At 49.2% G+C, this 13,071-nt stretch overlaps 1 protein-coding gene across 1 annotated transcript in view; it reads right to left on the bottom strand.

Annotated features, from left to right (window-relative positions):
• Nucleotides 1-5,285: 5,285 nt before the first annotated feature.
• PEAK1 (pseudopodium enriched atypical kinase 1) overlaps nt 5,286-13,071 on the bottom strand; it is a 170,937-nt gene continuing 163,151 nt past the window's right edge. Inside the window, exon 6 of the mRNA XM_040257307.1 lies at nt 5,286-12,077. Within this exon, the coding sequence (XP_040113241.1) occupies nt 10,917-12,077 (1,161 nt within the window). The 3' untranslated portion in view covers nt 5,286-10,916. The remainder of the gene's footprint in view (nt 12,078-13,071) is intronic.

Genomic DNA, 13,071 nt, shown 5'->3' with positions numbered 1-13,071 from the left:
TATTGGATAAGACTTTCTTTCCCTCCCATATAGTAATGTCTAACTTATCCTATATTACATTTTTTATAGATAATAAGCTTTGTTTTTAAGTTACCTATTCTGTTATCCTGACCTGTTTTTTTCTTGTATCTCTATTACACTGTTTTGTTGATGATAGCTTTTTCATATACTTAAATAGCCTCTCAGTTTCAACAATTTGTGGGTTTCTTTCACATATTTGTTCTTCCAAGTGACTCAGAACCATTCTGTAAAGGTCAAAAAGAAAAAAAAACACAACAAAAATCCATTGAGATTTAAAATTCAATGAAATATTTGAGGAGATAACATGGTTCTTCTACCCAGCCTGGGGGTTCATCTCTGTATCTATGCAACTTCTATTATAGTTCTTGAGAGAGCTTTTTATTTCTCATGTTTCACTGTTTAACCATCCCTACAAGTGTGTGGCTAGATGTCCAGAGAAGCGGAAATAATGATAAGAATAATATATTTACATATATGTATGCTATATAATTGGTTTCCCTGGTGGCTCAGCAGTAAGAATCTGCCTGCCAATGTCCACCAGTGCAGGAGATGCAGGTTTGATCCCTGCATTGAGAAGATTCCCTGCAGAAGGAAATGGAAACCCACTCCAGAATTCTTGCCTTGAAAATTCCATGGAAAGAGGAGCCTGGTAGGCTACAGTCCATGGGGTCTTAGAGTTGGACACAACTTAGCAATTAAACAACAACAATGTTATATAATGCTATCATTTTTAGTGAGAGAAGCTGCCTTTTGAGAAGCGCTATGGTTGTGATGTCGATTGGGTCAGTCTTAAGTGAGAAAAGCAGTTTGCAGAGTATTGTACAGGGGTATGTGTATGGTTTGTGTTTATTTGCACAAAGATCTGGCAAAGGGTTGAGCACTTTACAATCTAGATAACATGATAGGGAGGGAATGGAGAGGGTGGATGAATGGAAAGTAGATTCCCTCCACCCCCACACCCCCCGCCCACACACATGAAAAAGAAGAAAAAGGAGGAGAAAGTTGCCAAACTGCCTCTATGTTACCTCTATGGTGAGTGGTGGTCGCCCAGTTACCTTTTTCATCCCCGAAGCCGTCCTAGGAGGGCCCCATGGTAGCACCTGCTGGCTGGGTGGAGCTGGGCTGTGTTGATTTGGCAGGTTTTGCCCCTCTCCCCCTGTGGAGTGGGGTGAGGGGAGGCGAGGCTGCTCTGCGCCCTCTTGAGTGGGAGGCCTCAGAAGGCGGCCAGTGCCTCCTTCTCCTCAGGTGACACCCCTTTCTTGGCCAGCCCCTTCTGGAACGAACTGGGATCCGACTGCTCAGCCTGGCGCGCCCTTCTGGACTTGCTTCCCTCCCCACCCACCCCCGCCATTCCCCACTTTGTTTGTTTCAGGAAGCCTCCCTAGGCTGCCCCAGTCTGTCACAGTTGGCATGAATGACTGTAGGACTCAGAGCTTTCCCTTGGCACAGAAACAGGCTAGGACTTGTGATGCGGTGGGAAGAGAACTGACTTCCGAGGCAGCCGGGTTGGGTTCGAATGTCAGCCCTCATACGTACTGGCTGTGCTTGTTGTTCAGTTGCTGTCATGTCTAACTCTTTGTGACTCCATGGACTGCAGCACAGCAGGCCTCCCTATCCCTCACCATCTCCTGGAGTTTGCTCAAGTTCATGTTCATTTAATCAGTGATGCTATCCAACCATCTCATCCTCTGCTGCCCTCTTCTCCTTTCCCAGCATCAGGGTCTCTTCCAATGAGTCGGCTGTTGGCATCCAGCTGTGCAGCCTTGGAGAAATTTCTCACCCACTCTGATTTAAGATTTCTTCACGTGCAGTGGGGGTCAGAGGGCTGGAGTGAGTATTAGAAGTGGGGAAACCTGGCCCAGGGCCTGCAGGCAGCAGCCGCGGGCGCAGTGCTGTTCTTGCCCCTCCTGCTGCTCTCACTCAAGACTCTGAGGAGGCCAATGAGAGGAGCAGGGGGAGCGAGGAGCCGGACGTGCACACCAGGCTGCATGTCGGATCGGCCTGCAGGCTGGCGATTTCAGATGGGTGAGAGAACACTTCCAGTGGGAGTCACCCCAGAAGCTTCTTGGCTGAATGGGGGCCCGGAGAATGGGGAGGTAAGGACAGGGACAGTGTGGGCAGGGAAATCTCCAGTGTGTTTGAGCAGCAGAGACACCAGCCTAGCAGGGTGTGGAGGTCTACTTAGCAAAACGCATGGCCAGGGGGCGGGACTTGGGCCCTGCAGTTGGGTTGTCTTCTCTGGGCACCAGGAGGCCACTGACAATTCTGAGGGGTTGAAGGGGTGAGGGAGGAAGGCCATGAGTTCTGAGAGCTGCGAGGAAGAGCCAGACTGTGTTGAGGACAAATCCTAGTTCCCCCACTAGGGATTCGGGGCAAATAAAACCTCTGGCTTGTCTTCTCATGGGTAAAATGGGATAATTCTAGAACCTACTTCATAGAGTTGTTGTGAGGATAAAACTAAGCTAATTCAATCCCAAGAAGCTCTTTCTTGATCTCTTTGGAACTCCTAGGAAAAAGCACTGACAAGGCACACAGATCCGTGTTCAAATCCTGAAGTGGGCAAAATGGCGCCATCTCCTTGGATGGCGGTGGGAATGAAGCTTGCTCCCACTGGCACTAGTCCAGGCTCTCTGAACAGCACCCAGGCCAGTTGCCCAGAGTGTGTGGGAAAGGCGCAGGGTCAGGAGTTTGAGGAGAAAGAAGAGTCAGTGGGGGAAGCTGGGCTACTCCGAGCCTGAGCAGGGAGGCCTGCAGAGCCCGACACACAGTGGGCTCTATCCTCAGCATCAGGGAGTGTGAGTGGCTTGGGCAGGGAAGGCCGGGGCAGCAGGACTGGGGCGGTTTCAGGTGTGCCCCTGGGTGTGCGGTGGAGCGCGCTGCAGGGAGAAGAGGCACTTGCGGGGAGAGGAGGAACAGATGGCGAGCCACAGGCTTGCAGGTTTTCACTCTGCCCAACTTCCGACCCCTCGTTCCAGGACTCCAGCCCAAGTGTGAGGTGACTGCTCCAGGGAGCAAGAGCTCTGCGGCCCCCTGACAGAGATTCGGCACCCCTGTATTCCTGGGACCCCAAGTTCCCCATCACCGAGCACATTCTCCAGCACCCAGGAGCCCTGCTTAGATTCTCCAGCTGGGACTGGTGACCAGTAATGCTCAGCCTTTCGGTTACTTCCTTGTACCTTCAGAGGGTAAGTGAGCAGTTAGTTGGGATATGTGTGTGTGGAGAGAGAGTTACCTAACATCTCCAGGAGGTCAGGAGTTGTGTCCAGGCAGCCTGTTTCCACCCAGAGGTTTGCACATTTGAGAGGACTGGATCTTGGCAACCAAGATCCCTCCCCCTCCGCCCTGTATGCAAACCAGTTTCTAAGTTTCAGCTGTGAGCTGCCAACTGCAGCCCTTGGCTCCTGAGGCACTAATGAAGTCCCTTCCCTTGTAGAGCATGGGCTCGCTTACAAGGATGCATAATTTGCTGAGTCTTGGAGAAGAGCAGAGAGCTCACGGAGTGCACACCCTGTGCCAGGCACCCAGAGAGCTTCTTGTACCAGTAAATCCCAGGTAGGAAAGAACTCAAGATTCTTTGTGACCTGGGTTGAAAGAAGTCAGCTTCCAGGCATGTGGAAGCCAAAGAAAAATTAAAGTGTTAGTCGCTCACTTGTATCTGATTCTTCGTGATCCTACGGACTGTAGCCCACCAGGCTCCTCTGTCCATGGGATTCTCCATGCAAGAACACTGGAGTGGGTTGCCATGCCCTCCTCCAGGTGATCTTCCCTACCTAGGTGATTGAACCTGGGTCTCCTGCATTGCAGGCAGATTCTTTACCATCTGAGCCACCAAAGAAGCCAAAAGCCCCACTCAACTGTCAGTGGTCCATCACCTCTGGACAATCCAGAATCAAAGGGAAGAGTGGTCTTCCTGAGGGCCCACTGACAGAATTCTTAGGAATGGATCCCATGCTGGGCAAGGTGCTGAAGGGGTAACAGGATCTCTCTCCAGTCATACCAAAAGTCACCCGCTTTGGAGCCTGGCTTGGGCAACCCTGAACCCTCACCATCCAAGCCCGTATCTTTCAGGGGCCCCAGTTGGCCACTCACCAGCAGAGCACTGGGCAGCCACCCAAGCATACTGTGTTCCCTCTCTATAATGTTGAGGCCTCTCAGCTCCAACTGTCTCTTTCTTTTGTTCTCTCCCTCCAGAAGTCAGTTCACAAGGAAGGTTAGTTCCCTGAGCTCCTCTCCAGAAGCTGAGCCTATGTCCCAGGGAGTTGTCTCTCAGCTTTATCCTCTTGACGCTTCCTCCCAGGCCCAGGCAACAGAGAGAGCTCTGAGGCCCACATCAGTACAGTTTTTCTTCCTCAGCAATATATAACTTGAGTCTGGAAATCACTTTTCTGGAATATCCCTTAAATATTATGTCTGAAAGTTCTAGAATGCTTGCTGGTGGAGAGAAGCAGAAGCACCGGGCTGGAAACAGTGTCCACGGTAAAGGGTTAAGAGCTCTAAAATCTGGTCTAAATTCAGAGTCTACATGTTTGCACTTTCATCCATTCTACTCCAATGACGTGGCAGCTGTCACTGCCTCTGCCCACTGCGGACTCGTCCTGCCTGAGCCAGGTGGCCTCCTCTGTCTGCTATGGAAGCATCTGCTCATTAGCTTGTCTGCCTTTGTGAGGACCCAGTGTGTGACCGTGTACCTTTAGGAACAGGCAAAGGATGTGAATTTTGCAGCAGGTGACGCTGTACAAGGTCCTCCTCTGCTCATATTGTCTGCAGAGCTCTGAGATGGCCACTGAGAGGCTCAGCCTCAGCCAGCTAACCAAACCGTTTAAATAAACCCAGGACCTTTTAAACAAACCCAGGGCGTCAGAGGATGAGATAGCTGGATGGCATTACCGATGCAATAGACATGAACTTGGGCAAACTTCGGGAGTTGGTGAGGGGCAGAGAGAGGCCTGGCTGCTGCAGTCCATGGGGTCCCAAACAGTCGGATACCACTGGGCGGCTAACAGGACCTCTATATGGTGACAGGTCACTAGGGGGCGATCTCACACAGCAAACCTGCAGCCCTCTGAGCTCTGGGGGAAAGCTGAAGGCCTTCACTTGCCCTTCTATGCCTGGTTTTCTCAGTTCAGGGAGGGAATGAATTGAAAACAAGTCCAGGTCAGCAGGGAGGAGCATCTGAGAAGGCATACCTCCTGCGAGTTAAGATGTAACCATGTCCGCGGCACGTCCAGCGTGGAGAGAAGCTGAAAGGACAAGAGCTTGTCTGCTTTTACTGGATATGAAAATGAATTTATTTACACAGTAACATGATGCCACAGAGAACACTGCAAAGTACCACAGCAAACCAAAGGGCGGCGCCACCTGGTGACAGAGGGGACCTTTCGTTGGTAGGTTTCTACAACTCTAAAATATGTTAAGTGGAGAGGTGAAGCTCCAGGAAAGAACAAAAGAAACAAGATTTTCAAAAAGCGAGCATGGGCAGAGCCAGTGGGGAATGAGTGAGCGGAATGAGGACTGCCATGATTCAAATCACTGAAAGGACAACATCTTGCTTCTGCCCTCATCTCATACCAAAATGCCCGGCGTTAACAACAGAAAAATCCCATCCCGGTGTGTTCGCATGTAACACCTTTTAAAACTGCTAAGGGAAGGGATAACCAAGTAGTTATTTGGAGCAAATTTCCTGAAGCAGTGTGGTTTATCTTTCAAAAATGCTACCCTGAAGCCATAGGGCTGGTTCAACATTCAAGTTATCGGGAGCGCGGACACACACACTTTCCACACACTACACGGGCAAAGTGGATTTTCCATAATATAATATTTGTAGCAAAATATATGACTCTATACTTCTGCTAGGTTAAAAAATGTCCGACCTCTTTTGATTCCCTGAAACTTTCTTGATTTAAAAAATAAAAGTGGAGGCAAACGGATGGGGAAAGGTGAGAAGCTGGAATAAACGCTGCGGCGTGGGAAACACCTGACGGGATGTCCCGGATGCAAGCCCCTGCAGCCCGCCCGGGGAAAAGGGGAAAAGCTTCCGCAGTGGCTGAAGCAAAAACCTACTCTAATTTCAAACAGCTGCGGAGAGAGGGTGTTTAACAGCTGTATAGCACCTTGTACTTTCTGGGCACTTATAAATATTAAAACGGTGGTGATGAGTGGTGAACACCTCGGTTTATAAAAAATACTAGATTTTTTAAAAGAAATTTCCCAAGAGTTTTTTTTAAACAAACCTATTGAAACTACCACATCTCTTAAAAAAAAAAAAAAAAAAACCCTCAGCTTTCAGTATTACAGGGATATGATGTTCCCAAGCTGAAGTTTGGGTGATTGTCACAATCATGTCAATGGGAAAGGGGATAGTTCCTTCTCCTGAAACGCTGGGGAATTTATAATCTTCCCAAGGTTTTCATTAGCATCATCTCCCCCCACCCCCAATACACAAAATGGACTTGTTTTTAAAAAAATAGGTGCTTTTTTGAGGATGGTTTACTTGATCAGCGGAATACCTGGATGTGGGAATGCACGTGAATTCTCTTCCCATGGTGTCTGTCATAACTCAGCCTCATCACCTAAAAAACATCAGGACAAAGAGGCTTGGTTTCTTTGGTATAATCTCTGTCTAGAATCTTGCGTGGCACCACTCATGGCTTCCCTAATGGCATCGGTTTTGGTCCATGGAACCCCCACGTTTGGTGCTGCCGTCAGCACAGGCTGTGGTGCACAACTGAGCAAGAGTGGCACTTGGATTTGTCTTGGCACAGCACTTTGGGCCTTTGAGAATGTGGGCTTCAATGAGGTAAAACTAACCACCTGCTTTCACGGGCAGCCATCCTGTTCAGTCATTAGGCTGAACCAGAATTTTTACTCCTTGTCAACTAGTAAGGGGAATAAAAAAACATGTCACAGTTAGCCCAGGAAGTCAAGTTACTCCCTGCCCATCCCAAGTATGTTCATACCTTATTTATACATCTAGAATCACTTGGAATACAGCGCAGTATCCTAAGAACATCCCAGTTTCTGGAACTAACCTGTATTTTTTTCAGATCACTGCTGGTAACATCTAGGGAAAACTCCTATCCGCAAACTAAGCCAGGCAATTCCCGAGCACCAAAGTGTTCTTGATTCGGATGTGGGAAGTGGAGTGCAATCCTTCTAGGCCCTGCTGTCTGGTGGGCCCCCAAGACCCTTCATGGATGTTTTATAATGCTAGACACTTTAAAGTACAATTTTAGGTAGTCTAATTCCCAGGATTATCATTAATATTTCCAGAGGCTCAGATCTCTTGGTTTAGTTTTCTAAGTGCACAAACTTGGACTGAGTTTGAAAGCACAACTGGCCCCCAGTGACAGTGAAAGGCTACTCGGACCCTTAAAATTCTAACGAACAGATTTTACTTTTGGGCCCTCAACATCAGTAGATTAGGGAATGTGAGTGCTGTGCTCCCCTGCATATCTCAGCCGGTTTATCTTCTGAGGGCAAAACTTAAAACCCACTGCCATCCTCCTGGCTTCCAGTTCTGACTTAGCCTATGGGTTGGTGGACGTCCTTCATCATTCTTTTGTTGTTGATGCCCTGGGTTGCAACTGCTCTTTCCACCATCTTGCTGTTATTCTGGATGAATTAGCTCCTTGGCATCATGCTAGGGCACCAAGGGCTCTCAGGCGAGCAAGGGAGCCCTTTCACAGCCCCTCACCTTTCCGTGGAACATCTAATTCCTTTCCTCCCAGACGAGGCTAGCACGCTAACAAGGCACTCTGCTGTACATTCAGTCTCGGTCTTGGCTACTCCAGCCATTGTCCTGTTTACCTAAAAGTGTACGAGAGATTATTCTTGCTCGTGTGGCTTAAGGAAAAGTTCCAATAGCGGCTTAATTGTTCAAATTCTCAATATACATGGAAGAATCTATAGTACAGACTTCAAAAGAAGAGAAAAAAGCCAATCCGCATTGAAGACAATAACTTGATGTTACTTGAGAAAACTTAAAGTGCTATACTAGTCACAATCCAAAACTCATATATATATATAATATGTATAAATATGTATGTCTGAGGGCAGGATTTCTTTGCAGTTGATGAATGAATTCAAAGTTTCTGCTACAATTAAAATGGAAATGCAAAATATTTGTGTTAATATGAGACTGAATTTCATCATTTTGGAAAAATATTTGGAGGACCATCTGACAATAAATACCTCTTGCCTAGAAATAGGGTTATCTTGCCTATTCTGTTCTCACCTGTAACACTTTCGTCCTTCCCCACCTTACATCCTTTGGCCCTCACTCAGAGAACTATTAATCTAGCCACCCATCTCAGAGCAGCCCGAGTCCCTTCCTGACTAGCTGGCGTTCATCTTTTGCCCTTAACAAGTCTGACTATGAAAACAGTACTAAACACATCTAATGTGAAAAGGTGCTCGGTTTGCCAGTGCTATAAGATATTGGTAGTGGAGGGTGTCCATGCTTATAATACTATCGAGTTAAAATGAAGAAGACTGGATCCAAGCCAAAACAGAAACAGGAGAAAAAAAGGAGGGTGGTGGTGGTGAAGGATACCTAGAAAACAAATAAAGGGACCAGGAAACATTCTTCATTAAATATGAAACTGCATTAAATAGTCAACATTCAAATTCACACAGGCTAGGCAGCATGAGAGTGACATTGAGAAAGCGTCTCAATGTGCAAACCGTGGAGAGCAGGCTGCTGAGGGGGCGTGCTGGCTGACAGGGTAGTGGTCTCTGCGCTGCCACTTCAGTGTATAACTGGGCAGGGGGGTATGTGCACATGGGTTAGCTAAGGGCAACCTACTAAAGCCTGCTAGGCAAAGTGGGGCCAGGTTGCAGGACACCGAGAGAGCGGGCTGCTGGCCTGCAGCGGCGCGCCATCCTGTGGCCGTTCCCAGGGGCAGAGCCTTGTCTCTGGCCAGAGGAGACAGGACTCTGTGTGGGCCAACCAGCTCTCCTCCCTGGAAGTCCTGACCTGCTAGCCGGGAGGACAGGGCATCCTCCAGATGGGCCTCATGGCTCCCATTCTCTCAAAAAAGAAGAAAATGAAGCAAAGAGCAGGATAAAATACATTCTTCTCCTTTCTTGATCCTCTTTGATACAGGTGAATCACATGAAAGGTGGTTAATGTTAAAAGCTTAGAAATTACCAAAAGGCCACTAACGTGCTATCTAAATAATACTGCACAATCAGGCTTGGCTTTAACAAGCTCTGCATCGGCTGAGGCGGGGCCCAGGGCCATCTTGCCCACCAGGCAGAGGATGTGTCTGTCAACCCTGCCACAGGTTGCTCCCCCAGAGGCCTGGCCTCTACTTCCAGCGGGCATGTGCACACACATGGGTATACACGTGTACACACACTCACACTGTCTGAGTGACTCTTGGGATTTCAAAGTTGAAGTAAACAGAATAGATACTCACAGTTTTGAATAACACACACACACACACACACACACAGTGGGTGGGGGTGGAAGGGACACTCGTCTCAGCGCAAATATGTGCCAAGGGAAGAAGGGGATATTCTGTGGATATTGCTTCAGATGAAGTTGCAACATAAACACTGTATATACAGCTAAAAAAAAATACATACAAAAATTGCACATGTATCCATAGAAGGGGAGCACAGACACCAGGCAGGGTGCTCTCGGCCACCCACCTCAGCAATCCAAACTCCCCATGAGCTGCCCTCAGTGGTGTTTCTGAGTCACCAGGAGCAATGTGCCTGGGCAGCTGGGAGGCAGTCTCTCTAGACAATGTGGGCATTGCGAGGCGGAGGTCGGCGGTCTCATCAGTGGCTTTCTCCCCTTCCTCTGCCTTCTGGCCATCCTAACAGCCAGCCACACTGTGCCCTTGAGGGAGTTGTTACGGCTCAATGGACAGCCATTTCCATGCAGAGCTGTTGTCTACAGCATTTGGTAGACTAGTTAACAATGGCTGCTGATAGAAGGAGGCTGGCCAATTATGGCTCAGGGGAAAACTGTGATCTGGGTACTGGTAGCCCTGGCTGCCGAGGTTGACAGCTCTGACAGTAATCAAAGAACGGTCCTTTAAACTCTGTTCCCCTGATGGCCCCTAGAGAACTGCACGTGCAGGAACACCATCTCCTTGTGTCCTGCCAGTTATTTGTAAGATCTGAACTGCACTCTGCCCTCCTGGGGCCCTGGTGACACCACCTTGGGTCAGCTCTGTCATGGGCTGATAAACCCAAACTTCACTGGCAAGTGGGGACAGAACCGAGGTGAAGGAGATTCAGGCAGTGGCAGCACGAGGGGAGACGTAAGGCCGTCCTCCACACAGTGCACACACTTACCGATAATGGAAACCAAATGGGTGCATGACCCTAAGGATGGATTCTCTCTTCTTGTCCTTCTACCCTCTGCTAGAACAAAGGATGTAATTCCCAGAACCAAAACTGGGCTGATGCTAAGGATGGCAGTTCTGCCTGGTAAGAGGGCCCATTATTGATCCTTTAAAGGAAAAAAGTCTGTTGTGAAAGTTTAGTAGATGATGGTAAGTACTGGTTAAATCTGTCTATTGCTAGTGAGAATAAATACATGATGTTAAAAAGACAGGTGATACTCAGAGTTCTGGAGGAACTTGACCCAGCTCATGGAGTTCAAACCAGAGGAGCTGTCACTTCAAGGATGCATCTTCATATTTCCTGCACTTGGGGACAGTTAGGGTGGAAGGTGTTCCCATGAATGGCAGCTGCACATTTGTGCAGCTGACTTTCCCTAATGTTAAGATGGACTCAGCGTCTCACTGGACTTGGATGGGGATGGAAGGCTTGTCTCCCTTCTTTCCTTGAATTCTGTATGAAGAAGAGATAAGGAGAGGGAAGTGTGTGGGCAACTTGAAGAAGGTGACACATGAAGTAAGACCAGTGACTGGGACATGTTAACGGGGCTGCAGGATCTTCACAACACAGCTGAGAGAGTCCGGAGTGGCAAAAGCCAGATACTGAGCACAAAGCCAGTCCTCCAGGCTGACGCCGCCCTCCCGGTCCAGGGACTTCTCGGCGAACTTGATCATGAGCAGTGTGCGCTTGATGTCCAGCCAGTTCTGGAGCAGGGTGTTCCTGGGAGCAGGGCTGGGGGAGGCGGTCAAAGTCTGGAAGAGATCTTCCCGGGGGCCCCAGAGCAGACACTGGAGGATGCCTTTGGCATCTGAAATGAGGATCCGCTCAGAAGGGTTGGGGTTTAGGAGGCAGCTGGCCAGCTGCTGCAGGCCCCGGGAATAGGGGGAGCGGAGCGGGATGCGGGGCAGGTCGGCCCGAGTGTACTCCTTCTCCTTCAGCTCCGGGCTCTCCTCGAAGGGGTTGGGCAGGTGCAGCATTTCGTAGATGAGGATGCCCGTCTGGAACTCGTCACACTTTTTGTATTGCGTGGCCGTGATGATCTCCGGGGCAAGGCGGGACTGGTCCCGGAGGATCTCAGGATCTATCAAATGGCTCTTCTGCTTTGCCTGGGAGAAGTTGCTGACGATGAGCCTCGTGGGACAGGACGGGGTGGGGCTGGGCTCCGCGGGCCCCAGGCCCTGGGTGGGCCCCCCAGGGTGGTAGTGGACGAGCAGCAGGTTCTCCAGACGCAGATCGCAGTGGGTGACGTGGTAGGGTTTGAGGTGCTCCAGGCCCGAGCACAGCTGCAGAAGCAGCAGACACACTTGCCTCTCGTACGCATCCGGGCTTTTCCCATGCTGTGCCAGGGAGTCTCGCACAAAGTCGGCCACCGTGAGACAGGGAACCTCTCTGGTGATGACCACAACGTGGCTTCTCTGCTTCCTGCTGACGACTGCCTGGCTTTCTTTGTGGGACGACTCTACTTCGGAGCCCAGGTCTGCGCCCTTCCCATCAGCTTCTCCCTTCACCTCTTCCGTTGCTTCCATGTCATCCTCTTCCTCTTCGGGGGCATCGGGATCCTCCCAGGGAAGCAGGCGCTTAGGAACTTCGGCAAGGAAGTGACCGCAGTCCTGCTGGATGTTAAAGTGGACAGCCAGACTCTGCCGGATAGCCAAGCTGTGATAATATTGCTGCGATTCTTTAGCTTTGCTCTTACAGATCTGAAGGAAGAACGCAAAGAACACAATTTAAAATGCACACTATCATAACAAGGCTCATGATTCGTAAAGAGGGGTTAACTAGAAGGTGACTGGTAGGAGTCTGGAGTGGCGACAGCAACAGTGTTGCAGTGAAGATACAGCATTAGAGTTGAGTTTTCCAGAAAGGGTTTTGGTAACCCTGTAATGAGTGACAGGAAACAGTGTCTTCATGCTTAATCCATCATGTGTATTATCTCTAGTCCTTATGTGTGCGTGTGTGCTAAGTCGCTTCAGTTGTGTCTGAATCTTTGCGACCCTATGGACTGTAGCCCGCCAGGCTCCTCTGTTCATGGGATTCTCCAGGAAAGAATACTGGAGTGGGTTGCCATGCCCTCCTCCAGGGAATCTTCCCCACCCAGGGATCAAACTTGCCTCTCCTGCGGCTGCTGCATTGCAGGTGGACTCTTTAGCGCTGAGCCAACAGGGAAGCCCTCTAGTCCTTACACCAACTCTTTAAATAGGCTGTGTGTGTGTGCACGGTCAGTTGCTCAGTCATATCCAACTCTTTGTGACCCCATGGACTGTAGCCTGCCAGGCTCCTCTGTCTGTGGAATTCTCCAGGCAGGAATACTGGAGTGGGTTGTCATTTCCTTCTCCAGGGGATCTTCCCAACGCAGGGATCCAACCTGTGTCTCCTGCATTGCAGGCAGATTCTTTACTGCTGAGCCATCTGGGAAGCCCAAAGCAGGCTGAGGACTTAAGAATATAAAAAAACAAAAACAAAAAGCATAAACGCAGGGCCACTAGTTTACAAATCTAAGTCTGCCCAACACCAAAGCTTCCTCCTTCCACTCTATCTTGCCCCTCATCTAGAAAACTGAAAAATAAAAAGTCATTTTCCGTTTATGCTTTCTTTCTGTGTAGTGTTATAGCCAAGACTTACACAGCAGCTCAATAAATAGCTTATAAAATAAGCCAGAATACCTTATATCACTGATCAGGAGACTGACATAGA

This window comes from Oryx dammah, unplaced genomic scaffold, assembly GCF_014754425.2.
Source record: "Oryx dammah isolate SB20612 unplaced genomic scaffold, SCBI_Odam_1.1 HiC_scaffold_16, whole genome shotgun sequence".
Taxonomy (NCBI): Eukaryota; Metazoa; Chordata; class Mammalia; order Artiodactyla; family Bovidae; genus Oryx; species Oryx dammah.
This window is presented reverse-complemented; position numbering and strand designations above follow the sequence as displayed.